At 38.4% G+C, this 21,319-nt stretch overlaps 1 protein-coding gene across 1 annotated transcript; it reads right to left on the reverse strand.

The window, feature by feature from the left end:
- On the reverse strand, nt 1–20,373 carry LOC124271092. The gene is made up of 3 exons (XM_046706166.1): nt 20,334–20,373; nt 3,040–3,124; nt 1–1,357 (listed from the first exon to the last, which is right to left on the reverse strand). The coding sequence occupies exons 2-3, from the start codon at nt 3,112–3,114 to the stop codon at nt 473–475; spliced, it is 960 nt and encodes a 319-aa protein (XP_046562122.1). The 5' UTR covers nt 3,115–3,124; nt 20,334–20,373; the 3' UTR covers nt 1–472.
- Nucleotides 20,374–21,319: the final 946 nt, after the last annotated feature.

Genomic DNA, 21,319 nt, shown 5'->3' on the forward strand with positions numbered 1-21,319 from the left:
TAAAAACGCCTGTGTGTTTTAATTAAATAATTTACTTAATAAGAACACAACTGTGGAGATAGGAATCATGACAAGAGCGGCAAGGGCCCATTTCTAGTGTCCCACGCCGTGATATTGCTGGAAAATTGCTAAAAGCGGCGTAAAACTAAACTCACTCACTCACCAATAACTGTTGAGAATTCATGACTCATCCACGCACTATTCTTGCGAGCAGATTGTCCAGTCGTGTTCCACTCCGCACTATGCTCCTGATACTACTATTATATATGGTGAGTGAGTGAGTGGGGGTTTTATACTTGTTTTGGGTTTTTGTCAGCACCATATATTACTAAAACACCACCCTCACTCACTCACCACATATAATCTCATGAGATTCATCAAAGTCTTAGTTCAAGTCTCCCATTAAGTCTGCTTCAAGCTGACACGATGCAATATAACTGAAACACCATCCAAAAAGGAATAAAACCCTCACTCACACTTCTCTGTAGCAAATATACCCGAGATAGAACCAGCAATCTCCATACCAATGAGACGAATATGGCTGTAGTTGCACAGTAGGTTTCAAGTGTACCTCCGCTTTTGAGTACATCGCAAACAGAACCTGCTGATCCGAGTTGCTCAGCTTCAAATCCAGATAATGTTCCACGGCCTTTCTGTATTCAATCACAAACTGGCGAAACACGCCTTTCTCAGCGATAAGAACTCCCCCTCCCACCCACACGTACATATTTTTAAAAATATCTTCTGGCCGTTCCTCCAAAGAATATCGAGCCACTTTATTGATAGCTATTTTCTTCTCATCAAAGTCGCGAGGAAGTGTCAACCGGAAGTCCCTCTTTCTGCTTATGATTAACCGGAAGTAACCCACATCAACCCACATGTAATATTTGGTATGGAAGAAGTCACTCTCTATAGCTTTCTCGACACACGAGTATTTTGCATTTTGAACACATGGGTATTCTGGAACCACTGTATTGGGTTGGTATTTTGGATACTTCGGGTCAGAGTATATGTTACGGACTTTGTCCAAATGGTCAAACGCCCATAATTGTTTTTTCTCAATTTTGATGATTTTTGTGATGTTCATCAAGTGTTGTCTCATGTCCGTGAACAGTCGCACAAACTGGTCCGAGTCGGTGTACACAACCAGAGGGTTCCTTAGATGCTTGTACACAGTGGCCCACTCCAGATACAACGTGGGACCAAACGTCTCATCTTTACCTTTTATGAAGTTACCCAGGCTGAAGAAAGCAGTCACTACCGTTACGTCCGGAGGTACTCGGGTATCTCCGGTAAACTTGGGATAAGATCGGAAGAAGTTGTCGGTGTCCGCTGAACATGGTTGAAACTGCAATTTCTGGAACGGAAATACGTTATTTTAATAGCAAACAGTTATATAGGACTTTATAGCACAAACATGATATTACGTCAACAACACAAACAACAAAGTTGCTTTACATACTCCACCAATCTGGAGTTCGAACTGGAAAACCCCGGGGAGCAAGCAAACGCCTTTACTACTGGACTACACCCGTGAAGGTCCCGGTTAGAATTTATCTTCAGTAACCAATGCTTGTCGTAAGAGGCGACTAACGGGATCCGGTGGTCGGGCTCGCTGACTTGGTCGCCACATGTCATCATATACCAGTTGCGTAGATCGATGCTCATGCTGTTAATCACTGGAGTGTCTGGTCCAAATCGATTATTTACAGACCGCCGCCATATAGCTGGAATATTGCTGAGTGCGCCGTAAAACGCACTCACTACTACTGGACTAGACACTTCAGTATCTACGTGAAACATCACAAAGCTGGTCATAATGATTTTATGAAAGCAGAGCATGAGTGAAAAGCTCTTTAGTTATATCGCAGCCAGTCTGTTTAGTGTTACGTTATGTGGAAGGATCACTCAAGTGAGTATGATTTTATGCCATTCTTTTCCCCGATATACCTACGATTTGGGGAATCGAATCCAGCATGACGAGCGAACGCTTGGGCTACCCCTTCGTCCCCGAGAAGCTCTTGAAGGAAAGTAAGTCGAATTTGATAGATGTTGTGTTATGAGTGAGTGACCCATGTTCAATGCCGTTTTTTAAGCAATATTCGTGCAATGTCACGACTAGGAGACATGGTATATGCTTCAAACGGTGTCTCGATTTGGGGAATGGGGCCAACGGGCGAAGGCTTAAACTACTAGGCTACCCAACTGTACCAACGGAAACGAACGACGCGAATTTCGACGCTTCAGATAAATGTACTGCTTTTATCAAATACTACATGAAGTGAGTGAGTATGGTTTTACGTCGCTTTTAGCAATACCACAGAGTGGACACCAGAAATGGGCTTCACACAATGCATTTGATATTGCTAAAATCGGCGAAAAATCATATTCACTCACTCACTCCAGGTGATTAATGCTTAGGCAGGTTTGCGTTTACCACTTTGGTGAAACACAGCATGAATGGCGCAGACAAACCTAGAAACATAATCGGGATGAACCGGGATTAGAACCAGCGATCGTAGGTTTCCTGGATCCCCAAGGGCCGTAACTCAGTCAACGAATTTACGCTTTGGGCCACCAGCACCTTCTTGAAAATGTTTTATTTATTTGATGGTTTGTTGTTTAACGCCGCACCCGGCAATATTCCAGCTATATGGCAGCGGTATGTGAATAATTGAGTCTGGACCAGACAATCCAGTGATTAACATCATGAGCATCGCTCTACGAAAACTAGGATATGAGGACATGTTGTCAACCAAGTCAGCGAGCCTGACCACCCGATCCCGTTAGTCGCCTCTTAGGACAGGCATGGCTTAGGCGGATCTAGGTGGGGGTGGGGGTGCGCGCACCCTGACTTTTTGTCCTGAAAGTTTATTAATGACCATTGAAACTCTAGTGAAAACGGATGAAAATGAACTGTGCATCCCACTTTTCTCAAATAGCTGTACCCGCCCTTGCATAGGTTGCTGAAGACCAATTCTAACAGGTCTTGAAAACAGTAATATGATAATTAGAGATGCTTTTGCTACTGCTACTTACCCGGATCACAAGGAAGACAAGGCCACCACAGGCAAGGAACTTCAGGAATCGGACCCAGCCTCTGCGTGCACCCATTTTCGAAGGACTGGAAAAGAAAAAAGAACACATTAAGCACAGTGCAGTTGTCACATGATAGGAAACAAGTGAAGCTGGTCGTCGATTTTCGTCACAGTCAATATACTCGGTATAATACCAACTATTATGGTCGCCTGTGTAACGTACCGATGAGGTTTCTGGTGAAACCCCTTTTCTAAACGGCGTGCCGGACGTTGTGGGATTTAGCTCAGCACAGAGTTCGAAGTCACAAGAAGCTAATGACAGTTTTATTTACAAGAATGAAACAGTGAGAGAAGAGTTTTATTTTACGCCGCTTTTAGCAATATTCCAGCAATATCACGACGGGGTACACCAGAAATGGGCGTCACGCATTGTACCCATGTGGGAAATCGAAACCGGGTCTTCAGCGTGACGAGCGAACGCTTTAACCACTAGACTACCCCACCGCCCCTGCAAGAATGAAATAACATGGGGTGGACACAGAGAGTCGGCACAACCCTCTGGGCTGAGGGCTAGAGCTAACCTGTTGGGAGAGTCTAAACCCTACTGACCAACATTTTGATTTCCTAAGTATTTATCTAAAATTGAAACAACAAAACGATTACGTTTCGTCGATGATACAAAATTGGGTTTGCCCTACAGTACCCAACAATTAATGAAATGGCCAGACAAAGGGAAGTAATTAATCCTGCTAATCCTAATTCGTGTGGTACTACAATAGTCTTGTTGGGGTCCCCCTTTTGTCGGAAGCTTTGGTTCCAAATAAACAAAATCACTGATGCGCGCTAATCCCTCAACAATAGGATTAACTTATAGGCTGTTTCGGAAAAACCGAGGAGTAATACGTCTCAATAACTGTTGGGGGCAGTGGTGTAGCCTTGTGGTTAAAGCCTTCGCTCGTCACGCCGAAGGCCCGGGTTCGATTCCCCACATGGGTACAGTGTGTGAAGCCCATTTCTAGTGTCCCCTTCCGTGACATTGCTGGAATATTGCTAAAAGCGGCGTAAAACTAAACTCATTCTTCAACGACTGGAGTCGAGCGTCAATATTGCGTTTTCTGACTGGTTCTGTGCTGCCTGCATTGATCAATCTGTCTTTACCTATAACATGGTTTCTCACATTTAATAGGATTCATTTGGATCAAACAGAACTTTTCACATGTTTGTTTAACATACCAAACACATGGACGCTCAACTAATTTACGGTAATCTGATGTTTTCTATCATGTTGACGCTTTCCCGGCAATACCCGACAGAACCTGGTTTGACGCTTTCCCGGGTATACTAAACTTTGAAATAATTCTTTCCCGGACCGACACCACTCAGTCTGCCAAACGCTGAAATGAGACTATGGGTAACAACTACTCAATGAAAAGCCTTAAGCCGGCAAACTTGCGGGTTGTTACTCTCGGTTATCATCACATCAGCTGTCTGGCAAAGTGAGGTCTTGTTGACACATTTACTGGATGCTTGAATGATTATAGTATTACAGTAGACATGGTTACTCTGGGCTAGATCTTCGTGAGACTAAATTAAAGTGTTTGCTTAATGTTGTTCTAATATAGGCGATGACATGTTTACTTTATACATCAAAGCAGTTATTAAACAATGTAGATATAGCTTTTGTCTTTCTGAAAGGTGTGTCTAGGAGATGAGTATACAGTACTTATTACCTTAGGCTAGGATTTATGTAGAAACATCTTTTAAACTATGTAGTCGTAACTTATACCTTCTTGAATAGTATGTCTGTGAGATGAGTTTTCATTACTTTAAACTGGTGTTTTTCTCTAAGCTGATGAAACTAATATTCTATATTATATTTTCCTAATATCTCAGCCGTAATTTATCGCTCGCTTAATAATTAATTAGAATGAATTTTTGTACGCTGCAAATGGAAGGGACATAACTCTTGTGCTCTAACGTGTTCGTATATTCCTAGGAAAACTGTAAACTCTTACATACCAGTTAGTTTAATAAGTTTAACATCGCTTTAAAGGTCTAAGACCTTTACTTCTTTGGTTGAACCCAGGAGTAGGTATTGTGCTGAAGCGTGAAACTAGCTCATTATAAAGCGCAGAACAGTGAGTTAATTTCAAGAAAATTAGAGCAATAATTTAAATCAAATCCTGCACTTAAGCGTGACAAGCGACATTTCTATTTGATCACCCGTGAAGATCCGGGTTAGAATTGATCTTCAGTAACCCATGCTTGTCACAAGAGGCGACTAACGGGATCGGGTGGTCAGGCTCGCTGACTTGGCTGGCACGTGTCATCGTATCCCAATTGCGTAGATCGATGCTCATGATGCTGATCACTGGATTGTCTGGTCCAGACTCGATTATTTACAGACCACCGCCATATAGCTGGAATATTGCTGAGTGCGGCATAAAACAAACAACAAACAATCAATTGTAGCTGATAAGTGATGATTTTACGGTACTTCCAACACTTAAATCACAACTTGGCTTCGTAATCTCATTGGGTGAGCATGGTTTTACGCAGTTTTTAACAATATTCCAGCAATATCACGGCGAGGGACACCAGAAATGGGTTTTACACATTGTACCCATGTGGGGAATCGAACTCGGGTCATCGGTGTGACGAACAAACGTGTTAACCACGTGCGCCCCCATCTGGATCCGCCTATGGTGCCTGTTCGCTTACTGAGGTCTGCTTCTGTTTGGCAAATAAACCAACCCACGAAGTCAAACCTGGATTTGGATGGTATACCACATACAGATATTATCACGTACGTACAATATTTTTCAATTTGAAAGCATTTCTAGCGGCAAGACCGACAGGATTATTGACGATGAGTCCACCAGTTCACAAGATTTAGGCCCAGTAGTGAGTGACGTTCCCGATCCCGACTATCAAATAGGTCTACTGCAGACTGAGATGCTAGTTACCTGCCTATCATATGTTGATGGAAACCCGATTAGATACTGAATTGATTTTTCAGCAGTCACGGTAAAATTTGCAGTCATGATAACGGCAGTGTTCGATCAATGTGTTGAGCCTGTCGTCATGTGTACCTATTTGAATATCACAGATGAAGAAATTACATCTGATTGTGTAAACAATCATGCATTAGTGTATGTAAGTAATAACTATCTGAACACATCAGATAAAGAAACTGCATCTAAATGGGTGAAAAATCCCACAGTAGAATCTGCACATGACACCTATTTGAATATCACAGATGAAGAAATTACATCTGATTGTGTAAACAATCATGCATTGAACCATGTGTATGTAAGTAATAACTATCTGAATACATCAGATAAGGAAACTGCATCTAAATGGGTGAAAAATCCCACAGTAGAATCTGCACATGACACCTATTTGAATATCACAGATGAAGAAATGACATTTGATTGTGTAAACAATCATGCATTAGTGTATGTAAGTAATAACTATCTGAACACATCAGATAAAGAAACTGCATCTAAATGGGTGAAAAATCCCACAGTAGAATCTGCACATGACACCCAATTTGAATATCACAGATGAAGAAATGACATTTGATTGTGTGAAAACAATCATGCATTATTGTGTAAACAATCATGCATTATGTAAGTAATAACTATCTGAACACATCAGATAAAGAAACTGCATCTAAATGGGTGAAAAATCCCACAGTAGAATCTGCACATGACACCTATTTGAATATCACAGATGAAGAAATGACATTTGATTGTGTAAACAATCATGCATTAGTGTATGTAAGTAATAACTATCTGAACACATCAGATAAAGAAACTGCATCTAAATGGGTGAACAACCCTACAGTAGAATGTGCACATGACACCTACTCGAATATCACAGATGAAGAAATGACATTTGATTGTGTAAACAATCATGCATTAGTGTATGTAAGTAATAACTATCTGAACACATCAGATAAAGAAACTGCATCTAAATGGGTGAAAAATCCACAGTAGAATCTGCACATGACACCTATTTGAATATCACAGATGAAGAAATGACATTTGATTGTGTAAACAATCATGCATTAGTGTATGTAAGTAATAACTATCTGAACACATCAGATAAAGAAACTGCATCTAAATGGGTGAAAAATCCTACAGTAGAATCTGCACATGACACCTATTTGAATATCACAGATGAAGAAATGACATTTGATTGTGTAAACAATCATGCATTAGTGTATGTAAGTAATAACTATCTGAACACATCAGATAAAGAAACTGCATCTAAATGGGTGAACAACCCTACAGTAGAATCTGCACATGACACCTACTTGAATATCACAGATGAAGAAATGACATTTGATTGTGTAAACAATCATGCATTAGTGTATGTAAGTAATAACTATCTGAACACATCAGATAAAGAAACTGCATCTAAATGGGTGAAAAATCCCACAGTAGAATCTGCACATGACACCTATTTGAATATCACAGATGAAGAAATGACATTTGATTGTGTAAACAATCATGCATTAGTGTATGTAAGTAATAACTATCTGAACACATCAGATAAAGAAACTGCATCTAAATGGGTGAAAAATCCTACAGTATAATCTGCACATGACACCTATTTGAATATCACAGATGAAGAAATTACATCTGATTGTGTAAACAATCATGCATTAGTGTATGTAAGTAATAACTATCTGAACACATCAGATAAAGAAACTGCATCTAAATGGGTGAAAAATCCTACAGTAGAATCTGCACATAACACTCTATTTGAACATCACAGATGAAGAAATGACATCTGATTGTGTAAACAATCATGCATTAGTGTATGTAAGTAATAACTATCTGAACACATCAGATAAAGAAACTGCATCTAAATGGGTGAAAAATCCCACAGTAGAATCTGCACATGACACCTATTTGAATATCACAGATGAAGAAATGACATTTGATTGTGTAAACAATCATGCATTAGTGTATGTAAGTAATAACTATCTGAACACATCAGATAAAGAAACTGCATCTAAATGGGTGAAAAATCCTACAGTAGAATCTGCACATGACACCTATTTGAATATCACAGATGAAGAAATGACATTTGATTGTGTAAACAATCATGCATTAGTGTATGTAAGTAATAACTATCTGAACACATCAGATAAAGAAACTGCATCTAAATGGGTGAAAAATCCTACAGTAGAATCTGCACATGACACCTATTTGAATATCACAGATGAAGAAATGACATTTGATTGTGTAAACAATCATGCATTAGTGTATGTAAGTAATAACTATCTGAACACATCAGATAAAGAAACTGCATCTAAATGGGTGAAAAATCCTACAGTAGAATCTGCACATGGCACCTATTTGAAAATCACAGATGAAGAAATGACATTTGATTGTGTAAACAATCATGCATTAGTGTATGTAAGTAATAACTATCTGAACACATCAGATAAAGAAACTGCATCTAAATGGGTGAAAAATCCCACAGTAGAATCTGCACATGACACCTATTTGAATATCACAGATGAAGAAATGACATTTGATTGTGTAAACAATCATGCATTAGTGTATGTAAGTAATAACTATCTGAACACATCAGATAAAGAAACTGCATCTAAATGGGTGAAAAATCCTACAGTAGAATCTGCACATAACACCTATTTGAACATCACAGATGAAGAAATTACATCTGATTGTGTAAACAATCATGCATTAGTGTATGTAAGTAATAACTATCTGAACACATCAGATAAAGAAACTGCATCTAAATGGGTGAAAATCCCACAGTAGAATCTGCACATGACACCTATTTGAATATCACAGATGAAGAAATGACATTTGATTGTGTAAACAATCATGCATTAGTGTATGTAAGTAATAACTATCTGAACACATCAGATAAAGAAACTGCATCTAAATGGGTGAAAAATCCCTACAGTAGAATCTGCACATGACACCTATTTGAATATCACAGATGAAGAAATTACATTTGATTGTGTAAACAATCATGCATTAGTGTATGTAAGTAATAACTATCTGAACACATCAGATAAAGAAACTGCATCTAAATGGGTGAAAAATCCTACAGTAGAATCTGCACATGACACCTATTTGAATATCACAGATGAAGAAATTACATTTGATTGTGTAAACAATCATGCATTAGTGTATGTAAGTAATAACTATCTGAACACATCAGATAAAGAAACTGCATCTAAATGGGTGAAAAATCCTACAGTAGAATCTGCACATGGCACCTATTTGAAAATCACAGATGAAGAAATTACATCTGATTGTGTAAACAATCATGCATTAGTGTATGTAAGTAATAACTATCTGAACACATCAGATAAAGAAACTGCATCTAAATGGGTGAAAAATCCCACAGTAGAATCTGCACATGACACCTATTTGAATATCACAGATGAAGAAATGACATTTGATTGTGTAAACAATCATGCATTAGTGTATGTAAGTAATAACTATCTGAACACATCAGATAAAGAAACTGCATCTAAATGGGTGAACAACCCTACAGTAAAATCTGCACATGACACCTACTTGAATATCACAGATGAAGAAATGACATTTGATTGTGTAAACAATCATGCATTAGTGTATGTAAGTAATAACTATCTGAACACATCAGATAAAGAAACTGCATCTAAATGGGTGGAAAATCCCACAGTAGAATCTGCACATGACACCTATTTGAATATCACAGATGAAGAAATGACATTTGATTGTGTAAACAATCATGCATTAGTGTATGTAAGTAATAACTATCTGAACACATCAGATAAAGAAACTGCATCTAAATGGGTGAAAAATCCTACAGTAGAATCTGCACATGACACCTATTTGAATATCACAGATGAAGAAATGACATTTGATTGTGTAAATAATCATGCATTAGTGTATGTAAGTAATAACTATCTGAACACATCAGATAAAGAAACTGCATCTAAATGGGTGAAAAATCCTACAGTAGAATCTGCACATGACACCTATTTGAATATCACAGAGGAAGAAATTACATCTGATTGTGTAAACAATCATGCATTAGTGTATGTAAGTAATAACTATCTGAACACATCAGATAAAGAAACTGCATCTAAATGGGTGAAAAAATCCTACAGTAGAATCTGCACATGACACCTATTTGAATATCACAGATGAAGAAATGACATTTGATTGTGTAAACAATCATGCATTAGTGTATGTAAGTAATAACTATCTGAACACATCAGATAAAGAAACTGCATCTAAATGGGTGAAAAATCCTACAGTAGAATCTGCACATGACACCTATTTGAATATCACAGATGAAGAAATTACATCTGATTGTGTAAACAATCATGCATTAGTGTATGTAAGTAATAACTATCTGAACACATCAGATAAAGAAACTGCATCTAAATGGGTGAACAACCCTACAGTAGAATCTGCACATGACACCTATTTGAAAATCACAGATGAAGAAATGACATTTGATTGTGTAAACAATCATGCATTAGTGTATGTAAGTAATAACTATCTGAACACATCAGATAAAGAAACTGCATCTAAATGGGTGAAAAATCCCACAGTAGAATCTGCACATGACACCTATTTGAAAATCACAGATGAAGAAATTACATCTGATTGTGTAAACAATCATGCATTAGTGTATGTAAGTAATAACTATCTGAACACATCAGATAAAGAAACTGCATCTAAATGGGTGAAAATCCCACAGTAGAATCTGCACATGACACCTATTTGAAAATCACAGATGAAGAAATTACATCTGATTGTGTAAACAATCATGCATTAGTGTATGTAAGTAATAACTATCTGAACACATCAGATAAAGAAACTGCATCTAAATGGGTGAAAATCCCACAGTAGAATCTGCACATGACACCTATTTGAAAATCACAGATGAAGAAATTACATCTGATTGTGTAAACAATCATGCATTAGTGTATGTAAGTAATAACTATCTGAACACATCAGATAAAGAAACTGCATCTAAATGGGTGAAAAATCCTACAGTAGAATCTGCACATGACACCTATTTGAAAATCACAGATGAAGAAATTACATCTGATTGTGTAAAACAATCATGCATTAGTGTATGTAAGTAATAACTATCTGAACACATCAGATAAAGAAACTGCATCTAAATGGGTGAAAAATCCCACAGTAGAATCTGCACATGACACCTATTTGAAAATCACAGATGAAGAAATTACATCTGATTGTGTAAACAATCATGCATTAGTGTATGTAAGTAATAACTATCTGAACACATCAGATAAAGAAACTGCATCTAAATGGGTGAACAACCCTACAGTAGAATCTGCACATGACACCTATTTGAATATCACAGATGAAGAAATTACATCTGATTGTGTAAACAATCATGCATTAGTGTATGTAAGTAATAACTATCTGAACACATCAGATAAAGAAACTGCATCTAAATGGGTGAACAACCCTACAGTAGAATCTGCACATGACACCTATTTGAATATCTCAGATGAAGAAATTGCATTTGACTGTTCAAACAACTCCACTATGCAAACTGTAAATAATACTCCTCTGAATATCATGGATAATGAAATTATAACTGATTGTGTCAACCAAGGCAACATTTGAAACTGTACATGACCATTCCTTGAACGTCATAGATAAGGGAAGTGTTAATAATAATTGTGTTTCTTCTGCTGCTGCGGACGGTAATGTTGATGGTGATAGTGATTTTGATGATAATGATGTTGTTGATGATAATGATGTTTTGTTGTTGATGATGATGATGTTGTTGATGGTGATGATGATTTTAATAACAAAGATGATGCTTTTGCAAATGATTATAATCAACAGATGGTAAGTTTTTTAAATGTTAATGTGTGTGGTCTAAGAAAGAGACTTGAATATGCCGAATTTACAGAGTTTATTGAGAAGTATGACATTATTGGTCTGCAAGAAACCAAAACTGACATCTTTGATGATCTAAGATTAGATGGATATGAATTACATATTCATCACAGGTCTGGGTCCTTAAGAAAATCAGGTGGTATTGGTTTTGCAATTAGAAATACTTTAAAAGATTTAGTCACATGTCTAGAAGAAGAAAGCACTTATGTTCTGTGGATTAAGATATCAAAGTCTGTGTTTCACATTGATCAGGATATGTACATTGGTATTGTATATCTCCCACCTGGAGGTTCTAAGTATGTGAATTGTAACCCATTTAATGAGATTGAACAATCCCTATTCCACTATCTATCTGTCAGTGATTATGTAAGCCTTATGGGGGATTTTAATGCCAGAACTAACACTATGTGTGATTACCTTTTACTTGATAAGCACATTGTTAATGATTTCGAAATGGACGTACCACAACTTGAAAATGATATTAACCCTCTGAATATATAAAACAAACTGAGCCTACCACACCAGAGGTGCACACAAGATAAAGATAGGGCTAACAACTTTGGGTTTAAATTGATAGAATTGTGTAAGAATTTAAATCTCTTTATCTGTAATGGAAGAGTTGGTTCAGACAAAACAATCGGCAAAGCAACATGTAAAGGCCAATCTGTTGTGGACTGTTATTTCGTCACCATCATGTCTATGTCTTCTTGTTAATTTTGAATAATTGATTACTCACCATTATATTCAGATGTCCACTGCCCTGTTCAATTTGTTTTAAAATCCCATAGAAACATCACCAATGAAAGTATCCATCCCATGGTAAATCCAATGGAAGATAACATTACTATAGGCAAACCGTTACGATATGATACCCATAAAATCCTACCTCGACTGCAATAATATAGATGTTGATAATATCGCACGCCTCACTGAGTGTACACAATGCGCAAGCGAACGCGGTGTTGACCCAGATCTGGTCAACGAGCTTGCAACAGACACAGCGCATGTGCTGGTGGACGCTGCACGTGAAACTTTCGGCGTCAGGAGTGTTCGCGCGAATCGTCCCGAACAGAATAGAAAGAAAAAAGATAAACCGTGGTTTAACAATGAGTGTAGGAAAATGCGAAAATCATTCCATAAAGCTAAAAGAAAATATAAGTCACGTAACATTCCATTAAATAGAACGCACTATCATCAAACGTCAAGAGCATATAAAAAATGTATGGACAAAAGTATGCGACAATTTCAAAATGAGACCACTAAACAGTTTCGTGACCTTATGAAACGCTCGCCCAAAGAATACTGGAAGCTACTGAGTAAAGAGGATGTCACTAAATCTGATAATACACCTGATATTGAAACATTCTTTGAGTTCTATAAAGATATTAATGAATCCCAATCTAATGAGGATATATCAGATGATGTTGTAGATGATCAACAATATGACACTGATGTCTTAAATAAGGTTATAACGGGTGAGGAAATCCTTTCAGTAATTAAAACCTTAAAAGAAATAAAGCTACTGGACTAGATTTTGTTGAAAATGATTATATTATTGATGCTTCCACACATTTAATACCACTCCTAACCCTTTTCTTTAACTTGATACTTTGTTCCGGATTTGTACCAGACTGTTGGCTAAAGGGTATAATCAGACCGATATATAAGAAAAAGGGCGAACACCTAAATCCAAACTCATACAGACCAATAACAATTCCCAGTTGTTTCGGTAAACTATTCACAAGTATACTTAATGCGAGGCTCACTAAGTTTGTCGAAGTAAATAATATTTTAACTCCAGCTCAATTGAGTGAGTGAGTGAGTTGAGTTTTACGCCGCACTCAGCAATATTCCAGCTATATGGAGGCGGTCTGTAAATAATCGAGTCTGGACCAGACAATCCAGTGATCAACAGCATGAGCATCGATCTGCGCAATTGGGAACCGATGACATGTGTCAACCAAGTCAGCGAGCCTGACCACCCGATCCCGTTTGTCGCCTTTTACGACAAGCAGTCGCCTTTTATGACAAGAATAGGTTGCTGAAGACCTATTCTACCCCGGATCTTCACGGGTCAACTCCAGCTCAAGCAGGATTCAGAAGAGGTTTCTCTACAAGCGACAACGTATATGCTCTACATGCTATTAGGGAAATTTTAAAACAAACAAAAACGAAAACTCTATTGCGTCTTTGTTGCTTTCACAAAAGCGTTCGACACTGTGTGGGGGGCTGGTCTGTGGTATAAACTGCTAAACTGTGGAATATCCGGTAAATTTCTTAACTTAGTAAAGAACATGTATAAGAATATAAAATCCACTGTCATGTTACATAATCAAATATCCTCATTCTTCCCATGCAACACGGGAGTAAGACAAGGGGAAAATCTATCGCCACTTCTGTTTCCACTTTTTATAAATGATATTGAGCCCTTTGTACTGAAACGAGGAAGTAAAGGTGTTAATCTAGATTACCAAACCGAAACCGAATTGATACTTTGCCTGCAGTTTATAGTCTTGCTATATGCAGATGATGCTGTCGTATTCAGTGAAGACCCTGAAGACTTACAACAATCACTCGAAACTTTTCATGTATATTGTTCACGATGGAAACTAAAAGTAAACTTGTCCAAAACCAAAATAATAGTTTTGGAAGCGGGCCTGCTAAAAACAGTAAACAAAAATATAGATTCACATTCGGCAATCAAACTATAGAAATTGTTGATACATATACCTACCTTGGAATAAAGTTACACAGAAACGGGAGATTTGTAGAAGCCATTAAAGTCTTAGCAGAAAATGCAACAAAAGCTATGTTCTTATTATTAAAAAAAGCACGACGAGTTAATCTACCGTTGGACTGTTTAATATCGGCATTTGACACTTTGATTGCTCCGATCCTAATGTACTGCTCTGAAATCTGGGCATTTGAAAACATAAAACTAATTGAAAAAGTTCATTTAAAATTTCTTAAATTGGCAGCAGGTCTTCGAAATTCAACACCAAACTATATGATTTATGGAGAACTTGGTAGGGAACCCCTCTACATCAAAATATATAAACGTGCTGTTCTATTCTGGCACAAAATGGCAAGTCATAATGAAACTCCAAAACTAACAAATATTATCTACAGATTTATCACCAGTAATTTCACTGACAACACTGAAAAACTACTATGGACAACGTTCGTTAAGAAAATATTAAATAACTGTGGATTAGGTGATATATTTGACAATCCGTTTATGTGTTCTTCACGGTGGTTGGCTTCAAAAGTTGAAGACATATTGAAAGACCAGTTCCTGCAGAACTGGCATAGTTCCATTATTGAAAGCCCGAAAGGTGTGTACTATAAAATGTTTAAAGAAAATATAAGTTTTGAAAAATACCTCTATCTACCTAAAAACGTCTATTATCCAATCTTGAAATTTAGAACAACAAATCACAACTTACCAGTTGAGACCGGACGCTGGTCTGATACCCCTAGAGTGGAACGTTGGTGCCATCTATGTAATTCCCCGGCGGTTGGTGATGAGTTCCACTACCTGTTCAGGTGTGAAGCCCTTCTCCAGCCGCGGTCTATACACACACGTAAAGATCTCTACGAATGGCCTAATATGTTCAAGCTTAAAAAATGTTTATCTAGCACCAGAGTAAAAAATGTGAAAAACCTGTCTAAATTCATCAACATCATCTTTAGTTTAGTTGCAGCTGCATGAGAATCATGTTAACTTATTTTGTCATATTTCATTGAAAATTTCACTATATATATATATTTAGATATATGTATTTACCTTATATTGCTGTCATCTTGATTGATTATATTATCATATGCGAATTTATATTGTACTTTTCTCATGTACCACCGTTGATGGGTTCTTTTGAGAATAGTCTGTCTGTCTGTCTGATACTGGGCACGTCTCTGTCATCGAGGGGCGGTGGGGTAGCCTAGTGGTTAAAGCGTTCGCTCGTCACGCCGAAGGCCCATGGTTCGATTCCCCACATGGGTAGAAAGTGTGAAGCCCATTTCTGGTGTCCCCCGCCATGATATTGCTGGAATATTGCTAAAAGCGGCGTAAAACCATATTCACTCACTCACTGTCATCGAGTATGCCGAAAGGGATAACTTTGTTGAAACGTACATCACTATGACTGTTACATACGCGAAGTTGTGTCACATCATGTGAATAATGGTGTTATACATATGGTTATTTATAAATTGCTTGTTAAAAAAACCCGGCACAATTTGAAGATGTCATGTTACATTCAATCAGATATATAAATGTACTAGTAGTTTTGTTATCGACATCGCCTGTTCATACATCGAAGGGACTTAGACAAACATTCGCTCGCCCATCGGGAAGGCGACAGCATTCGCGGGAAGACGAAAACTAAATTCGCTCAATGTTTGTTTATACACGCCGTAAAAAGTCGCCTGACCGCGAATGAACCGTCTAATTTAACATAGGGGTGTTGTTAGGCATCGGCTGCTTAAAACAACCAATGAATAACTTCAATCTGAAGAGCGCATCTTCAGGAGACAATTGGAACACGGCGGTACCAGACGTCAGCGGTCCCGAATCTACAAAGAGTGAGTGAGTTAGTTTAACGCCGCACTCAGCAATATTCCAGCTATATGGAGGCGGTCTGTAAATAATCGAGTCTGAACCAGACAATCCAGTGATCAACAACATGAGCATCGATCTACGCAATTGGGAACCGATGACATGTGTCAACCAAGTCAGCGAGCCTGACCACCCGATCCCGTTAGTCGCCTCTTATACGGCAAGCATGGGTTACTGAAGGCCAATATTCTAACCCGGACCTTCACGAGTGAATCTACAAAGACTTGGACTTCAAAATACAAAGACGGAAAGACCAGTTGTCTACAGGCAGAAAAACACCGCTGCAGTTTATTGACGCTGTGGGACATCTAGTCAAACTTCAGTGACATTGAACATTTATTGATCTTTGTGATAATGTGACTTCAGTGATGTCAGTGACTTTTGTGATTATGGTGACTATGGTGACTTCAGTAGAACTGTGCTAATAATGCTGTGCAGATATTAAAATAACACATACTGTAATAATTATTATTACTTATATTAAATCTTATTCATCCAATGAGTTCATTTGCTAACATAGGTTAGAATAACCCAATACACAAACACTCATGCATTGATTTTTTCGATAGCAGTGTAGGCAACCTGGGATGTTGGCACATTGGGAACCACCCTCTGAGATAAATTGTGATAAATAGGATAAACACTTCAGAAGGAAGCTTCTACTATTAACTAACTTTAGGTTGAGATTTGAAATATGTTTTTTAAATAAAAAAGGAAAAAACTTGAGAAGGAGACTTTACATTGAGAAGGATATATTAATATATATAAATAAATGGCCCCAATACCAGAAGCCGACGTAAAACCCCAAATCATTATCATCATCATCATCACCGTTAGTCATTGCTAGAGATGGCAAGCGTATTAGTAGCAATATCATTCCTAGTAATCTCCTACCTCATCAACGTGGCGGACGCCATGCGTACCACGGCTGGCTACAGATGCAAGACCAAGAAGGTAGACACAACTATTGGTGTTGTACCGAGTTACAGTGCAAGGGACAGACAGTAGATGATCGCCTAGTGAAGATAGGACCAGAATAAAACCATCATGCTCCCTACCTCTATGACGTGGTGAAGATAGGACCAGAATAAAACCATCATGCTCCCTACCTCTATGACGTGGTGAAGATAGGACCAGAATACAACCATCCTGCTCTCTACCTCTATGACGTGGTGAAGATAGGACCAGAATAAAACCATCATGCTCCCTACCTCTATGACGTGGTGAAGATAGGACCAGAATACAACCATCCTGCTCTCTACCTCTATGACGTGGGGCTAGTGAAGATAGGACCAGAATACAACCATCATGCTCCCTACCTCTATGACGTGGGGCTAGTGAAGATAGGACCAGAATACAACCATCCCGCTCCCCACCTGTATGACGTGGGGCTAGTGAAGATAGGACCAGAATAAAACCATCATGCTCCCTACCTCTATGACGTCGAAGTAAGGCTAGCTCAGCAACAAGGACATCAGCGTGAACCCAGAAGGAATAGGAAGTATGTCGCTGTTGACAGTAGATTACCGCGGGCGAAGGACGATTTGACCTGGAGCGAGATCTGTGTGATGGACTAGGTGTACAGAGTCGAAGGCTCACCTTGCACAACTTGAAGTGATTTTACTGTGTGATAATGAACTTGACTTGTGTGATACAGCCCACCAATGTTTCAACGTGAACTCTTCCACACCCATACCGGTTATCTCCCAAAACTTAGACAGCCATATCTTACACAGCCACAACTTGTGAATGAATGGGATTAATTAAGACAACACACATGGCTGAAATGGAACAGTCCTAATTAGTGTTCCCAACTGAGTAGACCCAGCTATAGCTTGTATTAATATGTAAGTGATGTGAACTGTACAAGGGGGTTAAGCTTAAAGATGCATGATATCTTTTCATTTGAAAATCTCCTCACAAGATGAACGGGGTCACCTAAATGTCATCAATTAACCAACCATGACTAACCAACTCCACCTACTGGCCTACCCCTACCTAATACATACAAATTAGGCGGTATGGGTGGACACCACACACACACCATAGGCCCCCCACCCTCTGTCCTGAAAGATTTATTACATGACCATTGAAACTCTCTTGAAAACGGATGCAAGTGAACTGTGCGCGCGCACACACAGGCACCTGTATCCTCCCCTGAAGTTCGCACGAAAACAGTAACCTATCGATGCCCTTCTTGTCAAATGGAATTGCTCAGGAAATGTACATCCGTGTAAACGACGTGTTTATTACGGAAATGGATATAGTGTACACCCATATGCTACACAATAGATAAAGTGCACTCTAGCCAATGGATAATCATGAAAACTCGAAGTGCAGTTGTCAGTTTCGAATAGGGTAGCTTTGTGACTTATAGTGCTGTAGCTGACCGACTGCCAATACTCATGTTAATTGAGATGATCTCAAGGTCAATGAATCCTTAAGACCCTCAAGTGCTTTTGTGTGATAACGCGGAAGTGGTTGGGTTATAAATGGATAAAATGTTTGTGATTAATTACTCTGTCAAGGGCTATAAGATTATAACGCGTGTTGGGGTCGCCTAGTGGTGAAAGCGTTCGCTCGTCACGCCGAAGACCCGGGATCGATTCCCCATATGGGTACAATGTGTGAAGCCCATTTCTTGTGTCCCCCGCCTTGATATTGCTGGAATGTTGTTAAAAGCGCCCTGACAAAATAAGCAATCAGTTTTATCAAGCTAACCGCATAATCACTTTCTTTGCCCCTCACCTATTTATGTAATAAGTCATTGCACGGAAGTATTTTTCCCACTATATGGAAAGAAGCTTCAGTATGTCCTTTGCATAAGAAGGGCAGTGTAAATGAATGTCACAATTACAGGCCCGTTGAACGTACGAGATGTATTGGGAAGATATTTGAAAAATGCGTATTCAAATATGTTTTTAACTTTTTAAGGGACAATAATGTTTTAACAAATTTGCAATCTGGATTTATGCCCAGGGATTGTACTGCTAATCAACTTATATATCTATATGGCTTTACAGCAAATGCTTTGGATAATGGAAAAGAATTTACTTCTTATCCATTATCCAAAGCATTTGCTGTAAAGAATTCTGTGACATTAGCAAAGCGTTTGACAGAGTGTGGCACAATGGTATATTTGTTAAAACGCGAGTGTTGGGGAATTAGCTCGCTTGGCAAGAGGTCTGACTATACCAACCCACACACAACACAACACCTGAGTAAAATAAACAAGGAGTTTAATACACAGCAGTCACAGGATGATTTCACCTAATCAATCAATGATAGTATGGTTTATAATTAATTATTAGAACATGTTAACACTGTAATCATCTATCAAAGTACATAAACATCACACTTGGATTCGTTACACATACTACATTAATCATGATACACATTCAAAAGTAAACCACGTAGTGTGATTGTTCAGTACTCTACACACCAGCCCAGTGGGGGTTCATACAATCTACATTCTGTAACGGTCCCAACCAGCATAGTATTCACAACGTAATACAATAGTTAAAATATCCGACACACTCTATACATTCTATAATAGTCAGTATTAATAAACAATCCTTAACTTAATACAGAAGAGATGAGACACATACTAAGGGATGCCTCGTTCCACATAAACCTGAAGGTACTGCCAAGGGTGGTAACATATAGTTAAGGTATTTACAATAGGTTAAAGTTAACATAGAATAGCAATAGTATGTCAAAGTAGAAGAAAGTAAAATTTCTTACCTGAGTGAATTTACTAGACAGCCACCCCCTGATTTGTGACTGTCATCCGTAATATATATCTATTCTAGCTATCGCAAATAATCACGTTTACAGATAAAACTTACGATAATGTTGTTATTGTGAACGTGAGATTATGTCATTTAGTTGGACCGAAGCATCGATGGCCAGTCGCGAGTATGCCACGAAGGTATATGTGGCACGCACGTGATTTGACCAACGTGGAATACAAACAGCCGTAAAGACAGATAAACGTAATGCACCTTGGTTCTGTTAGCTTTAGAGATACTGGTCCCGGATTAAGTCCGATGTTCGTTATCAATGTGACCCTTGGCAGGTTTAAGATTGAGGAACGTAGTCGGTTAGTCTGTAATATTTCCAGTTTTCAATAACGCATATCGTTATGAAATATTGGTAAAACTTTGTCTAGTTTTTCCGTGTTAATAGTATCCCCCTGTTCTTTTAAAGTTTCGTCCCGAAATTTCAATAAACAAAAATTGACATCATACAGTACATTACGAGTGATGAGTAAATTGCGGTACGGAAACAACTGGTACCGCGGATCCATAAATAGTCAAATGATCGTAATGGTTTTAGATAAGATATACACGAACGTACAAGTAAACACATAAGTCGAATTGCCAACATCGGCGTAGCAAAATATAACAATAACAAGTTCAACGGAATTTCTGACGTGTACACACAAAACACAGGTGAGCGGCCTTCCAGCTCGTACAAACAAAACACTGGACGTTTCCACCGAGCGGCAAAATCCTGCTCGCGGTTGACCAGATAGTCGGAATACCTGACTGATAAGTACATATATGACATATAGAAACAAAAACATAATGTGCGCAATGCGTCGTCGTTTGCATATGAATGTAATATTTTCATGATAGCAGTAAGATCCTTGAAGTTGGGAGTCTTATATTGTGAGCCTAGACTCGGCAAGGCTAACAGATATTGTGATCTGCTCTAAACAAAGTAAG

Source organism: Haliotis rubra, unplaced genomic scaffold (assembly GCF_003918875.1).
Source record: "Haliotis rubra isolate DU_JTF1 unplaced genomic scaffold, ASM391887v1 Scf157, whole genome shotgun sequence".
Lineage (NCBI taxonomy): Eukaryota > Metazoa > Mollusca > Gastropoda > Lepetellida > Haliotidae > Haliotis > Haliotis rubra.

What these genes read in the sequence shown, in the direction of transcription:
- LOC124271092 (XM_046706166.1), bottom strand. Translation starts at nt 3,114, where the DNA reads ATGGGTGCACGCAGAGGCTGGGTCCGATTCCTGAAGTTCCTTGCCTGT. An exon ending in TTGTCTTCCTTGTGATCCGG is followed by an intron (nt 1,358 to 3,039) that starts GTAAGTAGCAGT and finishes TTTCCGTTCCAG; the next exon opens with AAATTGCAGTTTCAACCATG.